The sequence below is a fragment of the Epinephelus lanceolatus genome, chromosome 16 (genome assembly GCF_041903045.1).
Source record: "Epinephelus lanceolatus isolate andai-2023 chromosome 16, ASM4190304v1, whole genome shotgun sequence".
Taxonomy (NCBI): Eukaryota; Metazoa; Chordata; class Actinopteri; order Perciformes; family Serranidae; genus Epinephelus; species Epinephelus lanceolatus.
The window spans coordinates 12,459,946-12,486,290 of record NC_135749.1 but is presented as its reverse complement, the minus strand read 5'-3'; the positions used below and the strand labels follow the sequence as shown (position 1 = coordinate 12,486,290).

Here is a 26,345-nt window from a genome sequence, read left to right as displayed (position 1 = left end):
AATTAAAAGATGAGGGTTGCGAAAATTTATGAGGAGACCCTACATGGAATTGCATTAGAATCTTTGGATCCCTCGTCGCATTAATTGAAGGTTGGTTAGTGACAAGGGAGATGATGAGCGAGTAAACAGGTGAGATGATTTAGTGGTGTTTCTCTGGCTGAAGATGCATAATGGCTGAGTGTGGGTGTGACAGATTTACTTGGTAATTAGATCTTTTAAAACTCGGTAGAAAGTGTTGTTTTGGCTGCGATAGCATTTTTTCATCTTTCTGAATTAGAAACAGTGGGTCAAGAACAGTTTGGGCATGTATTTTGACTCTGATCTTCTGTTTCTTGTTTTGTGTAATACAAATTCTGTCTAAAGCATAAAGTAGAGGGTAATATGCCCTTTTGGTAACCTTATAATTAATATTTTGATAAGATTTGTGTGAACTAAAAGAGCCTGTTTTAGTCTATCTCCCATTTGGCCAAGATGGTTTTGACAGTAGCTGAGAAGAGAAAGTGTATCTTGGCGCTCCACGCTTTAATTTAGAACTTCGCGTCACAAGAGGCCTTGTTTTTGGTGCTTGGACACTGGATAAGGCCAGCACTTGATATGATGACTTTACATTTTAAGTCACTGTGTCAGCTCTCCAGGTTGTCACACACTGACAGCAGACTTATGGTTTGTCTGGAGGCCACTGAAGCCAGAGCCTGTCAAGTTGAACCCCGAGGCTCTGCTGAATTGATTCAGTTGAAGCATATCGCAGGTAGTATTTACCTAGTGCCATGACAGCAAAACAGGCAACTGAATTGCAGGAACACTAGATTAGCAAGATGCAGAGTTTTACATCTCCGCAGTAGGCACAGTGTGCTGCTTGTGTGTATGAGTGTGTTTGTATGTCTGTACCTGTGTGGTGACAAAAGCAGCATATGACAGCTGAATTTTGAAAATGCCATCTAGTCGAGAATTATTTAGCATTCCATTAGCATTTTCACCGCCTACATGGGACTATGAGACACTCTGCAAAAAGTGCCTCACCATGTGAGCGATGATGAATGCACACAAATGTACGTGCTAAATGTAAACAGCTGTCTCACAGAGTATCCGGAGCCTGAGACTGCAGCAACTGATTTTTTTTTTGCCACTTAGCGGCCGCAGATACAGCTGTAAACACAGAATTTATTAGGCTACATGCGTTACAGCCTTTTAAGTTGACAGGCAAACGCGTTGGCTAATAGTTGCTTATTTACACAACCAGGCAATATGGAGCAACATTAGCAATCAACTGCAGCTGAGTTTCTGTCCACCTGATGAATGTACGTCCAATATTCACTCACTTTTAGCCGTTTTTTTCCACCCCATCAATTCCTTAGGGAAACACAGATGGGTGGCAAATTAAAGGAAAACCCAACATGAAGTGTCTTAGTATGGAGTCGGGCTGTCACAAGCCTCCAGAACAGCTTCAGTACTTCTTGCTAAGTCTGTGGAAATCTATTGGAGGGATGAACACCATTGATCACAAGATATTCTCTCATTTATATATACAGCCTTTATTTAATCAGTAATCTCATTGAGAAGAAGATCTATTTTGCAACAGAGACTTGAGTACAACAGATAGTACAAAAAATAGATTTGAAGATAACAGTATTGTCTTTCATGTTGCTCCAAATTCTCATAGGTGTTTAACAGGGTTGAGATCTGGTGACTGTAAAGTCCTGAGCATTATATTAACATTATGTTTATATCCGTCAAGCGATTCAGTGATGGCCTGGTGGCCCTGGTGAATGGAAGTATCAGCATTTGATATTTTTCTCAACTCTTTTATTCGGGGTTCTCTTTTCATTTGTCCTCTGTCTGTATGGGCTTCTTCAGTGGCTAAATGCTCCACTAGCTACTTGCTAACCTTGTCTGTCTAGTGTTTTGTGCAGGACATGAAGCATGCAATGTGTTTATAGATTATTTTTTCTTCAAAAAAACAGCTGCTTGCTCTGTCTATAAACACTGATGAAAGGTGAATTAGGCAAAACAGCTGTAGAACAATGAGCTGCAAGCCTCCGTAGAGCTGACAGGAACTCCAAAGTCAGGGTATATTTGCCTGTATTGTTTTTGACGAGCAAATCCTTTCACATACATACTGACAAATATTGATTATAGCAGCTTTAACTATTGATTTTCTCTCTCAAAACTTATGATGTTCCCATCAGCCTTAGCTTTCCTTTGGTGCCTAGTGCTAATTAGCAAATGTTAGCATGCTAACACGCTAAATTAGGATGGTGGACATGGTAAACACTATGAATGTCAGTATGCCCTCATTAGCATCTAGCTCAAAGCGCAACTGTGCCCCACAGAGCTGCTAGCATGGCTGTAGACTCAGGCCCAATCCCAATACCCCCCCTTGTCCACTACCCCTTAGCTCTTGGCCCTACCCCTACCCCTAGCCCTTGCCCACTACCCCTTGGCCCTCGAAATGAAGCACCGAGGGGTAGGGATTGAAATCTTTCCCTAGGAATTTTGACACCACTCATTACGTCACCGCGTCGGTTACGTTCACACATATGTAACTATTTAAGCTGCAAGCCATCTACATTTCCAACCAGCATCCACAATGGAGTCTCCGGTTGAGTTCATCCTACTGATCGCGTTTGCTGTATTCATCATGCTTCGTTTGGTGAACGACAGATGACAGGGGACTTCTGCTAGCTAACCAGCTAACATTACAAGGCAGCATAGTTATTATAGTAGCTGGCGTGTTATCCTAATGTGAAAAATCTGACAATTTTGTAGAACAGGACAGATGACAGTGCGAGCTAGCTAACAAGCAACCTGACAACGGTAACTTTAGCTATGTATGAACTTTTTTTCCCCATCTCTTGCTCGGTGATAGCCATGGCAACATCTACCCCTCGCTGGCAAGTCAGCATCTGAAATCCCTCGCTCCGAAGGGCTAGTTTCATACCTACTACCCCTCCTTATGCCCCCTACCCCTACACGCAAAAAGGAATTGGGACACCCCTACCCCTTGCAGGAACGCGCAAATGTAGGGGCAGGGCCAAGGGGTAGGGCTAAGGGGGGGTACTGGGACAGGCCCTTAGTCTTGTTTAAACCATGACCACAGTCCCACTAGCCTTTACAAAGTCGTATTAAGTCGACAAACCAAACTTTCATATTAATATATGTAACAGTCATAAAAGCTGATTTCAAAGGCAATGACAAAAGTCTTATTTTGCCTTTTTTGGATGTTTCTAAGGAGTTTTCAAGGACCAATGTACAGAAAGCAGCTAATATGTGACGACTATATGAGACACACTAAAAATACACTACGCCACATGCAACACGTTCTCCAATCCAAACGACCACATATGCTGTTTGTTCCTACCCCCTGATATGACCTACGGGAGTGTTTCCTAATTTAGCTCCCCTAGCGGGGGCAATGACAATGTAATGTTACGTGACGACATTAGGTTAAGTACATAACTTGATGTTAAGTATGTGCGCAACTTAGAATGTTGCATTTAAATTTGACATGGTAAAAGTCCTGGGTTTTTTGACCCATCCAACCACTCCGGCCACCTTCCAACTTGGACTTTATCGCTCTTTCTACTACAGCTTTCTTCTTTGCTCCCGTCATAACTACTACAGCCATGAGAGGTCGCGGCCTACACTAAACAAAAGTATGGGTAGTAATTAGCTCCTTGAACAAACGACCTATGGTGTCATTTTTGGGGGGAGGACTGTCTTCCAAATGAATAGACTCGTAATAATAATACAGAGATATACACTCAATACAAGTTGCCTTAAACAGGTGTGGTATTCTGTAATCTCAGCACTGGACATTCTTCTTTCAATTAGGAAGGGATTGGAAGAGTTAATGAAAAATAGTCAGTGAGGTACACATGGACATGGAATGAAAGAGGAGAATTGGAGGGACCCACCGCTCAGAAGTGAGTAAGTGGTAAAGGTAGGGGGATTGTGGGGGGGACAGTGGGAGTCACAGAGAGAGGAGAGAAAGGGAAGGAGGAGGCTGGTAGCAGGAAAGGTAGGAGTGGAGGGAGGAGGAGTGTCAGTGTGAGGAGATAAGTAGGTTAAACTTCCTGAGCTGAAAATAGCTATCTTCTCCATCACATGGTAGCCAAGCTGCCCAGGGGAGCCTGGCCATATACAGCAGAGCCTCAGCACACTCTTTCTAATCTGTACTCTCTCCCTCTCAGTGTGTGCTTTTCTCTCATCTCACACACACACTGCACACACACAAAACACAACCCCATCCACATAATATCACTATACCTATTTAGAGCAGGGCATTTATTTGTGTGACACTGTAGCCCCGGGCCTGATGTGTTGTATTCGTGTGTCTGTTTGTGTGGGTGTTTCCTCTTTTTTTTTCTCATTTCCTCCTTTGTAGCATCCTTTCACATTATGAAATTAGACGCCTAATCTTATCACGCACACTTAACCCAACCATACCAATTAAGAAAACACTATTAGACAAATTGACAAAATGAAGAGCAGAGGGACAATTTGTGGATGTATATTGAGTAAATTACAAGTAAGAGTGTAAGTTCTATTACTTGTCTGGTGGCGGCTAATTTAAGACAAACTAAAAGAGACAGAGGAAGAAAAGGAAATTCAATCGGGGTGCGTGAGTGCGTGTTCTTGTCATTCCCCATGTATCCTCCACCTCCACACAAATGCCTGCATATCCTTTGACCTTCCTCTCGACGTAATATCAAACGCACCGAGTCTCTGTTGTCTCCCACTCTCCTCGTAGGCCTTTCCTTTTTCCAGAAGCAGATGCCTGTCATATCCCCTCGTTCACTTTTTTTTCTTTTTCTTGTGGGTCTCTTCTTTCTTATGAGGCGGTTTTGATTATGTTTCACCTCCATTCTCCTCCCAATGTCTTTGTGTGTGCACGCCGTATTGGTATTCCAGCCTATTCCACTTTCCTCTGGAGAAATTGGCTTCCTTTGATGGGCCAGGGAAAACCACTAAAAGAGGCGCTTTGACTCTCGTTTTCTTTTCTCTCTATCTATTTCATCCGCCTCCTACTCTTTGCTTTCTCTTAGTTGTCCTTAACTCTTCCCACTCCATCTCTCTCTGAAGTTCTCTCCTACTCCTTCTTTTCAGTTTGCGTTCTTTATTCCTCTTAAAGTCCTCTCTCTTGCCTTCCTCCTCTGCCTTCGGCTCATCGTGAATAGAAACACACGAACATTCACGCAGCTTAAACACAGACTTTCAATTACTTGGCACATCTGCCTGGACATGCCTCTGTGTGCAAGTATGTACTTTATTTGCTATGAAAGACACCTTGTGCAGAATGAGTGTACAGTGATAAATCTTTGGGATGAAAGGGAAGGCTCGCCACCCCAGGAGGTAAATTGAGGTAAATTGTGTGATTGAGAACTTAAAAGCAGGCCAAACATTAAGCCCATTTGGGACACGGCGGGGTGCACACTCTCCACACAGCTTCATTTGTCTGTTCCTCATCCTTTCAAAGGCACACCTCAGGAGAGAGGCAAAGCCGAGGTCCTCTGTACATCATGACCTAAATCTCTTAATTATGCACTATGGTCTAGTGCTTTTACCCTTGTGCATGCCAAATTATACAATGGGTGTAAATAGGTGCACAGCAGGCTCCCAGTCAGCATTCTCCACCTCGACAGTGTTTTGGTTACCTAAATACGTCCTCATGTCTCAGAGTGGGTACCAGTAAATTGAAATTATAATTATAATTAGAAGGTTTGTAGGTGACGCTCGGAAAAGTTGGATAGGTGACATCAAATTGGTCAAGACACTTGGAACAAATAGGAACTTTCAGATTAGTGTAATTATGTGTTATTATCCAGCTCCATCTAACAGACTTAATTGCATGTAATCAGCAGGAGCAATTAAAAGGGGCTACCAAAGGGATTACAACTAAGGAAGTGCAGGAGTTAATAGATACTGTAAGTGCAAAGCAGGAAGGGTGCCAACAGTTACTTTAATCTATGAAGGTAAAGAATCTAACAGGATTTATTCCAATCAGTTATTGCTCTCCCTCACACATCAATCTATTTATCTATCTATAGACTCGTATACCTTTTTAGCACGCTGATCCTGTGTATCACCCTAGATATTACAGTAAACATGGATCCAAACATTTGACCAATCAAGCTGTTGGTCATGTAAATATTTTAGCTTGTTGCTGCTTGCATTACACTAGAGTCAGAATTCAAACATGTTACTGGCAAACACTGTCATTCTGCTGTAGGTAATGTTTAACATGGTGGTCATTGAGGACAATAGTGTTACACGATTTAATTTCGTCTTTCTTTCCAGCTCATAAAAAAGGTTAGCAACACTCTTTTTTTTTGGAAACAGGACGATATACATTCATCAGCATTCAAACAAATTCACCCGAATTAGCGGTAAGGCTAGTTTTTATTTAGCAGTCCCTTTGCCTGATGTTGGTACAGGTACAGTATAAGTACTGCCATGTTAAAGTTGGATATAAGTAGCATCAGTGTTGTCATTGTTATTCTCCAAATAGTCATTTCAATCGGGAGAGACAGGAGAGTGAAGTAAGGATAGTATTTAATACAGAATATGAGTGTACAGATTAACAGATAATTTGTGCTGATTAAGACTAAACAGAAGTCTTTGGCGCTTGCACACCAGAGGGAGATGTCTTGCGATCGAGGGACTTCTGAGTGGCAGCAGAATGAATGCCCCCATGGAGACCGAACACTGGTGGTGGTGATGCTGGCTGATGACTCTGAGGCTGCTGACTGCTGAGGAAGATGAGACTGATGAATCCGGAAAGACTGGGTGGTGATGGGGAGGTGGAGGACGCGCACGACGGCAGCAAGAAAGAACTGCGGCAGAGAAAGAACTATATTTAAAATGAGGAGCAGTAACACGATAGGCTGAAAGAAGGTGTGTCGGTGGTGGTGGTGGTGGTGGTGGTGGTGGCTGATGACTCTGAGGCTGCTGACTGTGAGGCGTATGAGGCTGATGAATCCGTGAAGACTGGGTGGTGATGGGGAGGTGGACGGCACACATGACGGCAGTAACAAAGAACTACGGCAGAGAAAGAACCACATTTAAAATGAGGAGCAGTAAGATGATAGGCTGACAGAGAAGGTGTGTCGCTGTGCTATTGGTTGATTATGAATCAGCTGATGACTCAATTGACATCTAGATACAGTAAGTGAGCATACATGCAAGGAGTGAACGTCAGGGTGAGAAAGACAACTTAGGGCCTGAGCATAAAAAGTATTGTCTTCCTGACTGAACTTTTGCTAGAGTGAAAAAAAAAAAATGTATAGCTGAACACACAAGTAATCCCTATCAGTCCTCACTTATGACCCACCAGAGGTGTGTGGTGGTGTATTTTCTGTCAGAGACTCTCCTCTTTCCATGTATTTTCTTCTTATTTTCTGTGCTGGAGCAGTTTATGGGTGTGTATCCCCCTTAGCGCTCAGGTGAGGTCAGGGCTTTGTAAAAGATAGCGACCAGACCATAACCAGCGGATGTACAAGAAGCACAGTGCTGAAAAAACGCAAATAAAGTGAGACGAAAACACAAAATTTGGCTGGTTTTAACATTACATTTAAAGAACAATATGATGGGGACTGATTGTGGTATTGAATTCTATTGATGTGATGCTCTGGAGGTTTCTTGGTGTGATTGTGCAGTCCCCTTTACCCCAAGTTCATTCATTTTCACACCCAAGCAGAGTAAGAGAGGTGGAGGAGGGTTAGAGAGGTCTAGGAGGTCTTATATAACCCTATAGCAATCTTATAGTTCTATAGAAACATGCATGTTCATAGCAATGCCCAGGGGCATCTCATCCGTGTAAGGCACTGTGTTGCAGGGTTACAAAGCCAGTATTTAGACACTCTTCTAGTCTTGTGTTCCTGTGTTACTTGTTCAGTTATCTCATGGTATATGCTCTAGTATATATCAAACCTCTCACCTTGAACATTGGGACATAAATGGATTCAATCAAATGTGATTTTGGATGAGTTGCCAAGTTGCACATAAGTAAGCCAGTGGATCATAGTAGGTAGCAGAGTGATATAATAGTTGGAGGTGTGTGCTGAGCTTAAGATACTCCACAAGAGTGTAGGTTTTGTTTGAATGTCTGGAGGGGTACATGTTATGCAAGGAGTCTGGAGGTCCTTCCCCCTAGAAATTTTGAGTGTCAAACAACTCATGTCCTGCATTCTGGTGAATATCTGTGCACCAAGTTGTGCTTTTTCTGCATCAGTTTATGGTGGAAATGTCACGGGACTTGCTGCTTTAATCAAGCATGGTCGCCTCTTCTTTCTGTTTCATAGCAGATTGCAACCGTTGCCACTGCCTATTTTACGGGAAGCAATGTTACATCTACAAGTCGCCCTCTAGCAGTCTGTGGAAATAATAAAAGTTCTCTGCTTCTTTCATGTTCTCATTGGCAGGGACAAACGCATGTGTTCTGAATACTGAAGGGGATTTGTACCCTGTGTCCCCTCCAAAATCTACGCCTATGTTCTGCCATTTCACTGTGACTTAAAATAACTCGTGCATTTTTTTTTTCTTTGGTGTAATAAAATAAGATGTCATTTTGTCAAGAAAAGAAAACATCAAGGTTTATTAAGCAAGGTACATGTGTGGGCTGATGCCTTGCAGTTTTTATTAACATCCTCTTTCCCCTCTCTGTCCCCTCTCTTCCCTTCTCTTCACCCTCCTCAGGATATGGGTCCTACCAGCATGCCCTCTGTGCCCCTCATGGTGGGCTGTGGGGTCTCCTGCACTGCTCTGCTCATCCTGCTGCTAATCTATGCTGCCTTCTGGAGGTACACACAAATACGTATTTAATGGTGTCATGCCTGTCTTTATGCTCACTTGTCCCCTGTGTCCCCTGCCCCCTGTGTACACAGTGTGGATATTTCTCACTATTCAGGCTCCTACCAATACATAAAAAGTCTAGTTTGTGTGCATCCTCTGCTGTGCCAAAACTCCAATGAGGCCTAATAAGGAACAAATGGTTCAACTACAGCAGGGGGGTGGTGATTAGTTTTTGGTAGCACACATGACAGATGGTAAAATCAAGTTAATGACTCTGTCCAATGTCCAAAAAGATGCTGTTCAGTCCGTCAATCTGTCATTAATACTTATCTCACATGCCCGTCTCCTCTCTCAGTCTCTGTCACTTTCTCTCGCCCCTTCTGCGCTGTAGGTACATACGATCGGAGAGATCCATCATCTTGGTGAATTTCTGCCTCTCCATCTTGGCCTCCAACTTATTGATTTTGGTGGGACAATCTCAAACGCTTAGCAAGGTAAGGCGCTGTGCACAGATAAAAAGCGAAAGAAAATTCTATTCCCACACACTGCAACTGGATTTCCACAGTAAACCCTGTCAACACGTTTATGATTCCAGTAATAGTGCTCCTGGCCAGGCTTTTTATAATGCCTGAAAACAAAAGTGTTCACACAATGGAGCTCTCAAAGTGGCAGACTGTCTTGGCACACAGCACTCCGGGTACTCTGACTAAGCAAGACTGCACTGTGTAGTGGTCAGTATCGATCAAACTGAGGCACACAGCACAGCCAGGTTGAACTCCTATTCTTCTTAACAATATGTGCTTTATCAGACTCCCTTTTTCCCTTTGTCCTCTTTATTTTGCGGAGGTTTCATTTTCCTCTGCTGAATAGTCCTAGGAGATGATTCATTATGACACCTCTCACAAAACGACCTTTTTTATTATTTTTATTTATTTTACTTTTTGTAAAATATCTCCAACAGTTTTCTCCTTGACACTCTCTCTCTCTCTCTCTCTCTCTCTCTCTCTCTCTCTCTCTCCAGGGCCTCTGTACTGTGACGGCCGCCTTCCTGCACTTCTTCTTCTTGGCGTCCTTCTGCTGGGTGCTGACGGAGGCGTGGCAGTCCTATCTGGCTGTCATTGGCAAAATGAGGTCACGACTCATTCGCAAGCGTTTTCTGTGCCTCGGCTGGGGTGAGCACTTGAGTCCTCATTTCATGATGGGAATTGTAATAAATAAAGTCAAACAGTTGTAACCATTTTTTAAAGGTTACTTTTTATGTTGACAAAATTAAAGGGACAGGTCACCCCCACATCAAAAATAAGTTTTTCCTCTTACTGTAGTGCTGTTTATCAGTCTAGATTGTTTTGGTGTGAGTTGCGGAGTGTTGGAGATATCAGCAGTGGAGATGTCTGCCTTCTCTCCGATATATTGGAACTAGATTAAATTTGTGCCAAAAATGCATTTAAAGAACTCAACAGCAATGTCTCATTCTAGAAATCATGACCCAGTAAAGCAAGATAATCCTCGGACCTTGTTGTGATCAGTTTCATATAGGAACTATTTTCTTTCTACCAAACTACACCTGCCAACCGTATCACTGCGCATAAGGAAATAGCAACAATAATAGTCTAACTAATTGTTCAATACCGGTAGCTCATCTGAGCTAGCTTACAATACAGCAAGCCAAAAAGGGCGCCATAAATGTGTACATCTCGTGCTGTCAAGAGCACGAGCCTCTTGTCCATGAGTAGATGCACGCTTCCTGCTTTCTTTTAAGCAGTGATCCAGTTGGTGGGTGTAGCTTGGCATCAATAATAGTCTAACTTATTGTTCAATACTGGTAGCTAACCTGAGCTAGCTTACATTACAGCAATCCAAGAAGGGCGCCATAAATGCGTACATCTCGTACAGTCAAGAGCACGAGCCTCTTGTCCATGAGTAGATGCACGCTTCCTACTTTCTTTTATCGCAAACTTTCTGGGGAAAACCTGGTCTTATTAGGAGAGACGGCATTCACCCCACTTTGGATGGAGCTGCTCTCATTTCTAGGAACCTGGCAAATTTTATTAGTAATTTAAATCCCCAACAACCCAGAGTTGAGACCAGGACAGAGAGTTGCAGTCCTAAACGCCTCTCTGAGCTTCTAGTTCAGTTACCCAGCCATAGTTTTCATAGTTTTATACAAACGGTGTCTGTCCCCCGACCACCTAAATTATTTAAATCTAAAATTAAACAAAGAGGAGTTGTGCATAACAACCTCATAAAAATTAAAACCTCTTCTGTGACAGAAAGACAAAACAGGAGAATTAAATGCGGACTGTTAAATATCAGGTCTCTATCGTCTAAAGCAGTGTTAGTAAACGAATTAATATCAGATAATCATATTGATTTACTCAGTCTCACTGAAACCTGGCTGTGTCAAGATGAATATGTTAGTCTAAATGAGTCCACTCCTCCCAGTCATAATAATACCCACATTCCTCGAGGCAGCGGCCGAGGAGGGGGAGTTGCAGCCATTTTTAACTCTAGTCTGTTAATCAGCCCTAAACCTAAACTAGATTATAATTCATTTGAAAGCCTCGTTCTTAGTGTTTTACATCCGACCTGGAAAACCTCGCAGCCACTTTTATTTGTTATGGTGTACCGTGCTCCTGGCCCGTATTCTGAATTTGTATCTGAATTCTCAGAGTTTTTATCCAGTTTAGTTCTTAAATCAGATAAAGTTATTATTGTAGGCGATTTTAACATTCATGTCGACGTTGATAATGACTCCCTGGCTACCACGTTTATCTCATTAATAGACTCCATTGGCTTCAGTCAGGGTGTACATGAACCCACTCACTGTTTTAACCATACCCTCGATCTAGTTCTGACGTATGGAATTGAAATTGATAACCTAAAAGTCTTTCCACAGAATCCCTTGCTATCAGATCATTATCTGATTACTTTTGATTTCTTTTTACTCGATTACACGCCACTCAGCAACAGTTACTATACTAGATGTTTATCAGATAGTGCTGTCACAAAATTTAAGGAAAAGATTACTTCGTCGTTAAATTCAATACCAATACCTTCAGTAACAGAGGTTTCCCGTGCCGACTTTAACCTCTCCCAAATTGATCATTTTGTTGATAGCGCCGTAGGCTCGCTGCGAACAACGCTCGACTCTGTAGCTCCTCTTAAAAAGAAGTTAACAAAGCAAAGAAAGTTTGCTCCTTGGTATAACTCTCAAACCCGTAGGTTAAAACAAATATCGCGAAAATTTGAAAGGAATTGGCGATTAACCAAACTGGAAGAATCTCGTTTAATCTGGACAGACAGTCTCAAAACTTATAAGAGGGGCCTCCGCAATGCCAGAGCAAACTATTACTCAGCATTAATAGAAGAAAACAAGAACAACCCCAGGTTTCTTTTCAGCACTGTAGCCAGGCTGACTGAGAGTCAAAGCTCTATTGAGCCTTGTATTCCTTTAGCCCTTAGCAGTAATGATTTTATGAGCTTTTTTAATGACAAAATTCTAACTATTAGAGGCAAAATTCATGACCTCCTGCCCTCAGATGGTAGGCCTACCTATCTAACCTCAAACACAGCTGTAGAATCTAATATATATTTAGATTGCTTCTCCCCAATTTCTCTTCAAGAATTGACCGCAGTGATTTCTTCATCTAAATCATCAACGTGTCTCTTAGACCCCATCCCAACTAGGCTACTTAAGAGGTCTTTCCTTTAGTTAACACTCATATATTAGATATGATCAATATATCCCTATTAACAGGCTATGTACCACAGTCTTTTAAGGTAGCTGTAATTAAACCTCTCCTAAAAAAGCCCACCCTGGATCCAGAGGTGTTAGCCAACTATAGACCAATATCTAATCTTCCCTTTATGTCAAAGATCCTTGAGAAAGTAGTCGCAGACCAGCTGTGTGATTTTCTCCAGGATAATAATTTATTTGAGGAATTTCAGTCAGGATTTAGAGTGCATCATAGCACTGAGACAGCTCTAGTTAAAATTACAAATGACCTTCTGATTGCTTCAGACAAAGGACTCGTCTCTGTTCTTGTTTTATTAGATCTTAGTGCGGCGTTTGACACAATTGACCATCAAATTCTACTGCAGAGATTGGATCACTTAATTGGCCTAAAAGGTTCAGCACTAAGCTGGTTTAAATCTTATTTATCTGATCGTTTTCAATTTGTTGACGTTCGTAATGAATCATCCTTACGTACCAAAGTTTGTTTTGGAGTTCCGCAAGGTTCTGTGCTTGGACCAATCCTATTTACTCTATATATGCTTCCTTTAGGTAACATCATTAGAAATCACTCTATAAATTTCCATTGTTATGCGGATGATACACAGTTGTATTTATCGATGAAGCCTGAAGAAAGTAATCAATTAACTAAACTCCATAACTGCCTTAAAGACATAAAAAATTGGATGAGCACCAATTTCCTGATGTTAAATTCAGACAAAACTGAAGTTATTGTTCTTGGCCCCAAACAACTCAGAGACTCTTTATCTGATGACATAGTTTCTCCAGATGGCATTGCTCTGGCCTCTAGCACTACCGTAAGAAACCTCGGAGTAATATTTGATCAAGATTTGTCTTTTAATTCTCATTTAAAGCAAACCTCACGGACTGCATTTTTTCATCTGCGTAATATTGCGAAAATTAGGCCTATCCTGACCCGAAAAGATGCAGAAAAATTGGTCCACGCTTTTGTTACCTCAAGGCTGGATTACTGTAACTCTCTATTATCAGGTAGCTCTAGTAAGTCCTTAAAAACTCTCCAGCTAATTCAGAATGCAGCAGCTCGTGTACTAACAGGAACTAAGAAACGAGATCATATTTCTCCTGTTTTAGCTTCTCTGCACTGGCTCCCTGTAAAATCCAGAATTGAATTTAAAATCCTACTGTTAACTTATAAAGCTCTAAATGGTCAAGCTCCGTCATATCTTAGAGAGCTCATAGTGCCATATTATCCCACCAGAACACTGCGCTCTGAGAACGCAGGGTTACTCGTGGTCCCTAAAGTCTCCAAAAGCAGATCAGGAGCCAGAGCCTTCAGCTATCAGGCTCCTCTCCTGTGGAATCATCTTCCTGTTACGGTCCGGGAGGCAGACACCGTCTCCACATTTAAGACTAGACTTAAGACTTTCCTCTTTGATAAAGCTTATAGTTAGGGCTGGCTCAGGCTTGCCCTGTACCAGCCCCTAGTTAGGCTGACTTAGGCCTAGTCTGCCGGAGGACCCCCTATAATACACCGGGCTCCCCCTCTCTCCCTCCCTCTCTCTCTCTCTCTCTCTCTCTCTCTCTCTCTCTCTCTCTCTCTCTCTCTCACTCTCATCCTATTACTGCATCTTGCTAACTCGGCCATTCTGGATGTCACTAACTCGGCTTCTTCTCCGGAGCCTTTGTGCTCCACTGTCTCTCAGAATAACTCATACCGCAGCGGTGCCTGGACAGTGTGACGTGTGTGGTTGTGCTGCTGCCGTGGTCCTGCCAGATGCCTCCTGCTGCTGCTGCCATCATTAGTCATTAGTCATACTTCTACTGTTATTATACACATATGACTATTGTCACACAAGTATACTGTCAGATATTAATACATACTTTCAACATATTGTACCACAGTAGCCAAAACTATAACTATAATATTATTACTTTCATTAATGTTGTTGTAAGCTACTGTCATTACCTGCATCTCTCTCTCTCTCTCTCTCTCTCTCTCTCTCTCTCTCTCTGTCTCATTGTGTCATACGGATTACTGTTAATTTATTATGCTGATCTGTTCTGTACGACATCTATTGCACGTCTGTCCGTCCTGGAAGAGGGATCCCTCCTCAGTTGCTCTTCCTGAGGTTTCTACCGTTTTTTTTCCCCGTTAAAGGGGTTTTTTTTGGGGAGTTTTTCCTTATCCGCTGTGAGGGTCTTAAGGACAGAGGGATGTCGTATGCTGTAAAGCCCTGTGAGGCAAATTGTGATTTGTGATATTGGGCTTTATAAATAAAATTGAAAATTGAATTTTAAGCGGTGATCCAGTTGGCGGGTGTAGCTTGGCATCAATAATAGTCTAACTTATTGTTCAATACTGGTAGCTAATCTGAGCTAGTTTACAATACAGCAATCCAAGAAGGGCGCCATAAATGCGTACATCTCATGCAGTCAAGAGCACGAGCCTGTTGTCCATGGGTAGATGCACACTTTCTTTGACGCTTTTGTTCTGTTCTTTGGTTGGCGGGTGTAGCGTGGTAGAGAGAAGATTGATTTAAGCACACACACTCAGTTACTTCATTAAGTTTGTCTGGCCACGACCATCAACATCCACAGCTAAGTACTTGGTATCGTATGCTACTGATGTGAGATGATGTTAGTCATTTTTGCCATTACAGATTGTGTGTTAATGGCCTGAATTTCCTTAGTTACTGCATTTTTAAAGAGACTATTCAGCATCATAGTGGCATTCACTGTAACACGTAGGTGCTAATGTGTTCTGCCGTCGCTGTTGCTGGGAATATGAACCGTCTCTGTGTGCCAGAAGATTTTCAGCCGAGAAAATTAAGACGCTGTTCATGAATTGGATGCTGATTGAACCACTGTTGTGTGACTCAAATTTGTGATGGAGAGCAGCGAGACAGGCTCCTTTTTTTTCTTTTTTTTTACCTGAAAATGTAACAGATTATTATGTTGTGGTGTTCAAAGTGTCGGCTGCATTATGCTTAATAACCTTCATTGGCTCTGCTCTCATTTCTATCCCATTTTTCTTTGCTGTATACTATTATTTGCTGCTTCAAGGACTCAATTTCCTGAAAGACATCCATTACAGTTTCTAATATAATCTTGAAGGGAACCTATTATGCCTATTTTCAGATTCACACTTATTTGAGGATTTAATAGTCAAAAAACACTTTATTTTCCTCATGCTGTCTGTGTTAGAACACCTGTATTCACCGTCTGTCTGAGACGCTTTGTTTTGGCGCCTGTCTCTTTAAGCACCCTTCCCAAAAATGCCCAGTCTGCTGTGATTGTTAAGAGTTTTCTCCTGCATCTTGGCGTCCCTGCATCGTCACTGCAGCTAAGGAATGACTTTGACGGAATATAGTGGCGATTTCTTCCATGACAAATCACCAATAAATGCGTCTCAACACAGCAAGACATGTTCCAGCAAGAACATGATCCGAAAACAGAGAGCAATCAACAAAATCTGTATTCAAGATTGCATGTTTCCCTGGCGTTAGCATGGAGCTACATGTAGCAGTGTGGGCTACGTAATGTAAACACTTGCAGTAGTGTGCCTGGAGCAGATGACCTTATAGAGGAATCTGTCATGAGCTGACATTGTGCCTGAAAAGTAGAAAACACTGTCGGAAACAGCATCCGAACAATCTGAAACCTAAAACTTTGGCCACGTCTGATATGAACGTCCAACACTGTAACATTAAACGTATCACAGAAAACAAGGAAAAGCAAGACAGGTCCCCATGAATTTTGAGATGCGCACACACTCACAAAGGTTTGCAGTAGACATTCAGAGCAAAGATAATCTCACTCCTTTGTGCCATTCTGCTGCACATCACCTCTGTGCAATTCACCTTCCCTGTCACTCTGTCGTCCTGTCCTCACAATAGGCACCAGGGATGTTCGAGGATAATCAAAACCAAAGATAACATCTGCATAACACTGGCAAGATGCTTTGAGATAGCCCTAGAAATTACAACCACAGCCTCTAACACCATCACAGCGCGCGCACACACACACACACACACACACACACACACACACACACGCACACCGTCTGTTCATTTCACTTGATATTGATCCCACCAGTCTAATCTCCCAAGTTACTGATGCCCTTACCTGATACAGAGGAGGGAGAATGTATAGATTGTTGTACAGTCACAGATAGAGAGATACTAACTCTGTGTGTGTGTGTGTGTGTGTGTGTGTGAGTATTCCGTTGCAGCCATATAATTATGCACTATACTTACAAACGCAAATGAAATGCATGAAACAGTCGAGCAGAGTGGAGGGGATCAAACAGCTTATCCTCCTCACGTCCATTTTTGCAATTTTCTCCCCAAATTATGTGATTGAAATCAGTTGCCATGGAAACAGGAGATTTGGGGTGTGACTGGATCCGTGTTAGATTAGCAGCAGAGAATGCATGCTTAACATATAGGTGTGTGTTTACTGTATTATGTATTGGTAAACGCCAGATTGATGTTGTCATTGTCTAATTGAAACTTTGCGCACGCTGGTTAGTGGACCGGCCTGGCTCCCCACCATCTTATTTGTTAATGTTAATGTGACTTTTTCTAATTGCTTTTCATTTGCAGCCATAATCACAGCTTTGTTAATTACATGAATATTTCAGAGCCAAGCTCATTACGAGACCCAGCATATTTCCTTCTTTTTTCTGGCACGCGCTCCGTGACGCTCACTCTGTCTTCCTCTCGTTTACACACATGCACACACGCATGCACACACACACATGCGGACACACCCAAAGTGTTTGATTTAGCTAATTAATGCAGGACTTATTGACCACTCTCAGCTGCACCTCACATTTTTAAACTCTCTTTTAGTCTCACATCCTCACAGTCATAGTGTTACTCTCTCACAGGAATGCTGCATGTGTAGGTCACCTAAGGTAGCCTTAAAGGGGCAGTTCACGTCCAAGTCATATTTTTTCTTACTTGTAGTACTGTTTGAGTCTAGATTGCTCTGTTGTGAGTTGCAGAGTGTTGGAGATATCAGCTGTAGAGATGTCTGCCTTCTCTTGAGTATAATGGAACTAGATTGCACTCAATATGTGGTGCTCAAAGCGCCAAAAAATAGATTTTAAAAACTCAACAGCAACTTCTCTTTCGAGAAATCATGCTCTGGTTTCTCAAAGTAGTTGCTGAACAATTTTCTTTCCACCGAACTCTATCTCCCAGCTGCATCACAGTGCAGAAGAAAGCGTGAATCTACATATAGACAGGAGACTTGAACGCTTGACAGTGCAAGACGTAAACATTAATGGTGTCCTTCTCAGCTGAGCTGTAACATCAGCTAACTCAGTGGTGCTAGCAGTGGATGCACTCTTTCTTCCACACAGTGGTGGGTGTAGTTCAGTAGCAGCAATATAGTTCCTTTATGAAACTGCTCACAACAAGGTCTATGAATCATCTTGAGTAACCAGATCAGAATTTCAGGAGAGAGACATTGCTGTTGAGCTTTTCCAATGTATTTTTTCAGCGCTTTAAGCACCACAAGAGTGCCATCTAGTTTCATTATACTCAAGAGCAGGCAGACATCTCGATGATCAATATCTCCAACACTTGGCAACTCAAACCCAAACAGTCTAGATTGATAAATAGCACTACAAGTGAGAGGGGAAAATATGTATTTCTGATTTGGGGGGTGAACTGTCACTTTAATGTACATAAGAATGGGTTGAAACGCTACATTAGAGCTTCTGTCCCTGCAACAAACTGGGATCCAAGCCCAGTTTTCATGCCTGTAGCTAGACCTGTGTGTCAGAGAGGACATACGGCGCACTCAGGCTTACCTGCAGAGCACTAAGTCAGTTTCAATCACATATGCACAGGTTACACACTATTGCATGGCTGCTTAGCATTTGAATGGGGAGAGCCATATGGAGTCGTTCGCACTTGAGAATCTTATTTGGCCGACATGCTTCATCGCCCCCATTAAGGCTTCCTTTTATCCTTTGTCTCACCCTTTTGATCTTTCTCTCTCTCTCTCTCTCTCTGTCTGTCTGCAGGTCTTCCAGCCCTAGTTGTAGCAGTGTCGGTGGGTTTCACCCGAGCGAGAGGTTACGGCACAGCCAGCTAGTGAGTACCGCTTCCCTACCCCCTGCCCTGTGCCTCACACCAATCATGACCAGTTTTGAAAATCACCACTCAATATCAGCACCGCTCCATCCAGTGCCCTCTGTGACCATTCCAAGTATACCAAAGTTTTCCCTTTGCTGCTTGAAATACTGCATCCTCGCTTTTTATTCCTGAAGGTTTCAAGCTGAGGTCTATTCCATAAATTTGTATTTTTATACATTTTTTTTATAACATACCAGAGGTGGTTATTGATTCAGAGGAGGCTCTGCCACAAACAGCTGAATGCATACTCTGAAACTCTGAATGTATTTCTCACATTATTCATATCAACAAAAAAATCAGTTTTTCCCTCCCTCCATCTATTCATCCAAGTTTCCATAACCGCTTATTCCTATCCTGTGTCACAGGGGGACTGAAGCGTCTCCCAGCATGCACTTGGTGAAATGCAGAACTCATCTGTGTTGTTCATTTAATGGGTGCAAGACAATGTTGTTAAAGCCAGTTTTAAGAGGGGTTATTAAGATTCTATTAAAAACACATTGAAGCCCCTAAAAAGTAGCTTTAAATCCTGAAGTATTTCTCTGCAACTTTAAATATTCATGACTAAACAGTCCGAGTTGAAGTGGGGAGAAGCATCATTAAGAGTTAAAACGGTCATAAACTCAGCTAATTTACCTCCTCAGAACTGTTTGGGGTAACACCGGCAATATCAGCAATACTTGTTAACACATTTTGATTCAAATGATGCTGTGATTTGTACATCACCTTTTTCCAACTCAGCCACTGTAAATGTTCCGTATGCAACATTCAGAGCATTAATAAAGCAACAAACCACTCATCTAAATGTTGCCTGATGCGCTCCACCCACCTGAACACCGTTGCAGACTAAGTAAACCCCCTTATGGCAATGGCACTTACCCCAGATCCCAATCTGATCGAACATTTCAGGGACATGCTGGTACCCCAGAGGTACCCCCGATCCAAGGTGGGGGCTCCTTGGACCGGACTTGGCTCTGACCTGTCAAGGCATGGACACAGGACCTCTGGGGTTGTCCCTTGGTGTCTGGCACCAGGGCGTTGGCTTCAGATCTTTTGGGTCCTGTGGGTTGTGAGGTAGCGTAACAGCACGTCCCACAGATGTTTCATCACACTGGGATTTGGGGAATTTGGAGGCCAGGTGAATGCCTTTAGGTCTCTGTCATGTTCCTCGGGCCACTGAGCAGTTTTTGTGGTGTGGCAGGGTGCCATTGCCATGAGGGGGTTTACTTGGTCTGCAACAGTGTTTGGGTGGGTGGAGTGTGTCAGGTAGCATTTACAAGAATGCCAGGACCCAGGGTTTCCCATTGGAATATTGCACTGTAACAAGGTGATCAATGCTACTCACTTCACCTGTCAGTGGTTTTAATGTTTTGGCTGATCTGTGTATATCCCACTGGCTAGCTCATCACTGACACATTGCTTCAGAAGCATTGCGCTCATCCTCCTGTTCCCACCCGGTTAATACTGTTAGCTCTGTTAGCATTGTTGCCGTTGTTTAGTGCTGTTTATGGATTTAGCATTGTTAGCTGCTAGCCACCTCCATGATGAGAACAGTTAGCAGACTATTCCTCCCACAGACTCGGAATCATAGATATGCTCTGAATGTTGCATACAGCTCCCTAAAGCCACACACTAAAGGACCTGACACACCAAGCCAACGATCGGCTGTCGGTCAATGTCTGGCCGTCGGTGCGTGTCTGCTGCCCTTGTTTTTGCAGTGTTTCCCACACAATACGCACTTGTCGGCCCTTGTCGGCCCTTGTCAGCTGTTTTTTGGCCGATGAAGCATCGAGCTCGGCGGAGCCTGTCTGTCAGAGAGAAATCAATTTGATTGGCAGTTCACCTCAGTTCAGAGGAGAAATGGAAGTGAGGAAAGCAAACAAATGGCAAAGTCAAGAGGGCATGAGATTGAAACAAACGTGTCTTTCAACATTGTCAATGTGCAAAATGGCTAACTAGCATCTTGAATTCGTCCTGACAAAAACAGATTATTACTATGACAGAGTTCTTTCCTCTGTTGAAGGCACAGAGGGTCCCTGCGAGTTGGCCACTGGCTATAGTCTTTGTTGTGTGTTTCAGCACCTCTTTTTGGCAGAGTGACAGGCAACAGCATCGGCCTTCATCACTACTGGGCCTTAAACCAGGCAGATAAGCAGGGACAAAAGCATGAATGCAGAAATATGTCATGTGAAATAACCATAACTGCTCTGATCTAGGCAGAAAATGTTATGTTTATGTGGGACTTCATCGTATCAGCAAGAGGCTGATTGAGAAAATAGATTTCTGGACCTTTAATTTAAAATAAAACTCCTCTCACTGAGGTGACAGTCAGTGGGCATATGTAAAGCTTGTTACCTACGTTTTGTTGGCATTGGAGAGCATTTAAAAAGCACTATTTACAATTACTGTTGGGCTCACCATTAAACAAGAAATGACCCACAAAAGCTCCGTTATCCAGTCAATGGTCTAATTGATTCAATGAAAACACATCTTAAAAGATGTTTACAACTGTGTTCCCTCTTACTCTACTTAACATCTCATTAATACGAGGACAGTATATTAGCTTTTGAGCTGCGTGTTTTGCATCTTCCTTTTTATTGAGCTGCAATTAAGACAACATTGGGGTTTCAGTGTGCTCTGATGACATCACTGGAGGACACATTTAAACTCATTAAGTCTCAGGAGCTTTCAAGCCAAATGAAATTTCGCAAGAGCATTTACAGTTGGAGGATATGTTTTAGGTAATGTACATAATAAATTTGCTCGACACTGAGGGCAATATTTACAGAAAGAGGCACTTACCCAGCCAGCAATGTCTGCTTTATCCCTCACTTAGGGAAATTCAAGTAAATGTGATCCTTAATTGGTTGCGTACTTGTTGTGGTGAAGTGCTTGGCACTCACAGAAAGTGAAATGTGAGACCTGAGTGTGGTGAAGTGACGGTTTATACGCCAGCAGTTCTGTGATTTTGCTGCATTTTGTGCTTCAAACACGTCTCTGTTATTCTTTCTCTCTAGTTGCTGGTTGTCCTTGGAGGGCGGTCTGCTTTATGCCTTCGTTGGGCCCGCTGCTGTCATTGTGTTGGTGAGTCTTTCCAACAATACTCTTTCTTGCTGAGATTCCTTCTCTCTCTGGTCACATTGCATAATTCTACAAACATTCTTCTAAGTTAGCCTCCGAGCGAAGGGCTTTAAAGCAGCTACAGCTGACCTTTGAGGATTTTTCCTTCTCCCTATCACTCCCCCCAATGCACATGCGAACACATGCACCCCGGGTGTCCACGACAAAATGATGAGATGAGCACTTTGATCTTTGCCCAGAAACACTAAAATATATTCCAGCAGACAAGAGCTTCCCAGCAATGCAACACGTCTGGACTGAAATCTGAGCCCAGCAGCCAAATCTCTCACTCTTATGTGTGCTTTTAAAGTATGAGTCACTGTACCCAATGTATTTAAGGATAAATTCTTATTTTAAAAACTTATTCTCACATGAATATGTGACTAACGGTGCATACCACAATCATTATAATGTGTCTTTTGTTTGCTTTTGCCAATTGCTATAAAACAGACATTTTAATGCACAAGAAAATATAGCCCTTTATTGTTCTGCGGCAACATTGACTGCATTGATTGCATCTCAGTGGTGTTTTAATCATCCGTTGTTGTGTGCTGCTGTATGTGGCTGTTTTTAGGATTAGCTAATTTCTCCTAAATGAATCCCTGGGCGGATATTTCCACCAGTAAGTTCAATAAGTCTGGATGGGGTACTGAACTTTAGTTCAGTAATTGCTGCTACTGCTGTTGTTGTTGTTGTTGTGTTTCTGCCCATGCATTTGGATTTTCTTTTCCTCGTTGCTTGCAACCTCTCTGTACAGTATGTCAGAAAGGAAAGTGTGGATCAGACAGCGTCACAGGTGCGCAGAGTGATATGCATGTTTTTGAAGTGAATTCCTGACAAGAGAGCGGCAGTTTGACAGTTTGTTCGAGCTGTAGGGAATATTAGGGATTATATGGTGCTGAATATTCATGGTTATGATAATGTGGTGGCTTTCAATATTACTGTTATTTAAAGGTTTCACGGTCAGGAAACACAGCAAATCACCACTGTCACATTCACACACACAGTAAGAAGGTACACAAGGTGTTGGTGCTTAAAAAATCCATTGTACGTCCATTTAGAATAGTAGAATTATACATTACAACAACAGAATGGTTGTGTATGTATAGAAACTCATTGGATACAGTCACTGTGTTAAATCCAAGCATAGTTATCCACATACATGTGTGTCAGTGTTTGGGTATCCTTGGAATGTTTCCAGCTTTCTGCCATCTCTACCTCCACACTGTTGATGTACACTCCACACCCCAGCTGCTATGTAATGGTCCCCGGCCCCCCGGTGTTGTTGCTGGGGCCCCACTCTAACAAACATCTGTAATGAGATAGGGACGTCGGGCAGAGAAACACAGACCTTCCCACAGGACTCTTCTCTAATTAATGAACCTGGCCCTGGGCAAATAGCAGAGCAGGATGATGCTGACTCACAGAGCCAGGGCCAGACAAGACTGGCATGACAATTGTGCTCGCGCAATCTGGCACATCGTAGGTAGTTGTCAGCAGCAGCACACACGTAAGAGGGAAGGAGATCAGAGAGAGAGAGAGAGAGAGTTTTTAGCAAATTGCAAAAGCTGCCAGATGTACCGTAGATGGAGCAAAGCTTCAAGTAAAAATCCGGCTTCTGCAAAAGCTGCAAAAAACTGGAAATTCACCTGACCACATGAAAGTCTGACTTTAACTGCTCAACTACTCAGCTCTTTTTTTAGGATTTCCAGCAACCGTGTATTGAATCTATAAAATTTTCCCCGCCTAGCCAGAAGCTGCTCTTGGTGACAGATGAAGGAAGGAATCAGAGCAGACATTCAGTTTAGGACCTTGATAAGAATAGGAATTCATCGCATGCACAGTATAGGTATGTACTAGAGCGTGAATGTCATCGCTAATGCACCGCTGACATCCCGAAGAACACTAGCAGATGAATAACCAAACGGAGACTCTACAGGGAAACCCATAATGGGTGGAAGAAAGAGTGCAGATAAATGTTGGAAATCAGGATTAGTGTGTCGCCGGGATAGAAAATCTCCCAGATGGGCAGGATTTTTAGAGTGGAAGAGGTCTACATGTAGGAAGCCTTGGCTCAGATCTGTGTGCCTAATAGAATCTTTGTCACTGGGTCACTATGGCCAGATGTTTGGCAGGCTTAGCTACGAGCTCCTCATTAGTAAGAGAAGCCAGGATGAGAGGCAATAAGTGTTTTTTTTTTCTCTCTCTCTCTCTCTCTCTCTGTTTTTTTGTTTGTTTGTTGTTGTTTTTTTTTAGGGTATTCACTACAAATGAAAACAAAATCACAGCTGGAAGTGATAAAAATTGATGTTTGTTGTATAAATCAGTCAGAAACACTCACCTCAAGGAGCTCACCATTTATAGCAACTGCTTATACTATTATATATGGCGGACAGGGAGCTTTTAAAGAATCCGAGCAGCGATGATGTTCTTTAAACCATGGCCTGGGTGAACACTCGATTTTGATTGGCTGTAGGTTGTCCATTAATTTGTGATACTGGACGCCTGCTAGGCTGTTTCTAGTAAAACTGTCTGTTCACCTTTGTAAATAGACGTGTTGGCTACATAATATCTCTGTCATTTGTTTGTGAAAGTCTTGACATTGATTTGGGGACAATAACATAGCTGGCTAGTCTTGTTGTCAAATATACCGTTTAATTCTATTTACTTACTTTGAATCTTGCTCGTATAATGTTAGCTTTCTGGCTCATTGCTAAGCCAAAGGGTTCTATGAACTGAGCGGAATACAAATATCTCCCATTGCCCAGACATATCCATGGTTTATAGTGTTTACCTGACCTTATTAAACCTATAGGATGGTTATGATTGTTCCAGGTCTTAGTCAGACCCTCAAGTATTACCAGGTAAACCAAGTTATGACATTTGAAAAAGGTATTGATTGCAAAATTCATGAATGGTCTCATTTGGCAAGTAAGCATGGTACAAGCAGGATGACACTCTTCAAGTTGTCCGTAATAAAGAATTAAAGGACTCTGCTGAGGTTCTGACCTCCCCGTAGTCCATTAATTCCTGATAATGGACGGCTCATCAGTCATTATCCTTCAACTGAAATCAATACAAAATACCACATATGGGGGATGTTGGGGTAGTGAGGGAGCTGCCGCAGTAAACGGCGTTGGCATGGCTGTAATCAGGAGACTAAACAGTGGTAGTGTCGGGTTACAGTGTTCGTAATTTACACTTGCATGGCGATGATTGGTCCTCACTAGCCTCTCAGCTGTGAAAGAGCCAATCATTGTACAGCGTACAGCAAACAGATAACGCCTATAAGACAATTCAAAAGGATTTTTTTTAACATGGTTTCTAGACCTCAAGAATACACACAGTGTCTTTTAAATTTGTTGCAGTTGATTCATCACATACTGAATGAGTGCTGCGCAGCAACATTGCACTCAGCGCTGCCACTAGTGGTTGGAATGTGTACTGCAGCAATCAATACTCAGATTTAACATTTGTAATGTTGAATGTGAGGAGGAAAAATGTGTCTGTTTGCACTGAAGGAGAATAGTCACAGACTGTGTGTACAAATGTTACCAGAATACCTGAATGGACCTATTTGTGTTTTGACGTTGCTAGGGCGCCATGGAATATAGTAGTGTAAATAGAACTGTTGGTCATGGACACCTGGGTACGTCCTCCGCCATCATGTTTTATACACTCGGATATACATAGCCATATTGCTATTAACACACTGTATGTAAATAGTATCTGCCAAACATGCTTCTAGATCATGAAATCTATCAGTGATTGGCCAAATTGCTGTTGGTTGCATATCAGTTGTACAGAAGAGGCATAATTATACTGGTTAGATTTGAGTTCACTTTATAAAAAGTACCAGTTCAAGGAACACTGCATCACAAACATGTACACAGTTAGGAGGCTATAGTGTAACGTGTTTAGGAATCATGTCATACATTGTCTTTAGACATTTATGCCATTATGGATTTTCAAACTTGTAAGTAATAGCTGCATGCAGGGAAATCTTTGTATGCTTTTGAAATAAAAATGTCATTAGAATAAGCTTAAAGCTGCTCTTGCATAGGAGGTAGTCTGCCTGGGAGCCCTGACAGCAAAGGCACTGTCACTTTCAGTCTTCAATCAACTGAGATATTAAGAGAAAGAGCAGATGTATGTGTATAGAGCAGTGATATAGTGCATGAATTGAATCGCAGCTATTAACTGTGCTCTCTTTCTCAGGTGAATATGCTCATTGGAATCGTGGTGTTTAACAAGCTCATGTCTCGGGATGGCATCTCAGACAAGTCTAAAAAGCAGCGAGCGGGGTAAGATAACTTCCCAAACCCTCTGCACCTCATACACACACACACAAAAGACATCAACACACTCTACTTGCAAAACACACACAGGATACTCACCCATCCACGCAATTCTTGGTGGGAACCGACTACAGATTTGCTGCATTAAATAAAACTCACTCTCTGTTAGACACAAACTCGGGGAGACAATATTTTCATGGCAACTAACTCGAACTGCTTTCAAGGGTCTCTGAACACACACCTACTTGTGCACCTGTGCCTCCCGTAAAAAGAATC

At 42.4% G+C, this 26,345-nt stretch overlaps 1 protein-coding gene across 25 annotated transcripts in view; it reads left to right on the top strand.

The window, feature by feature from the left end:
- The window catches only part of adgrb2 (adhesion G protein-coupled receptor B2), a 285,233-nt gene that overhangs the window by 217,574 nt on the left and 41,314 nt on the right, over window positions 1–26,345 (top strand). For all 25 annotated transcript variants that reach the window (XM_078175978.1, XM_078175975.1, XM_078175962.1 and 22 more), the window contains 6 exons: window positions 8,695–8,798; window positions 9,182–9,284; window positions 9,812–9,962; window positions 18,543–18,612; window positions 21,669–21,735; window positions 25,990–26,075. In XM_078175978.1, coding sequence (XP_078032104.1) covers window positions 8,695–8,798; window positions 9,182–9,284; window positions 9,812–9,962; window positions 18,543–18,612; window positions 21,669–21,735; window positions 25,990–26,075 — 581 coding nt within the window. The remainder of the gene's footprint in view (window positions 1–8,694; window positions 8,799–9,181; window positions 9,285–9,811; window positions 9,963–18,542; window positions 18,613–21,668; window positions 21,736–25,989; window positions 26,076–26,345) is intronic.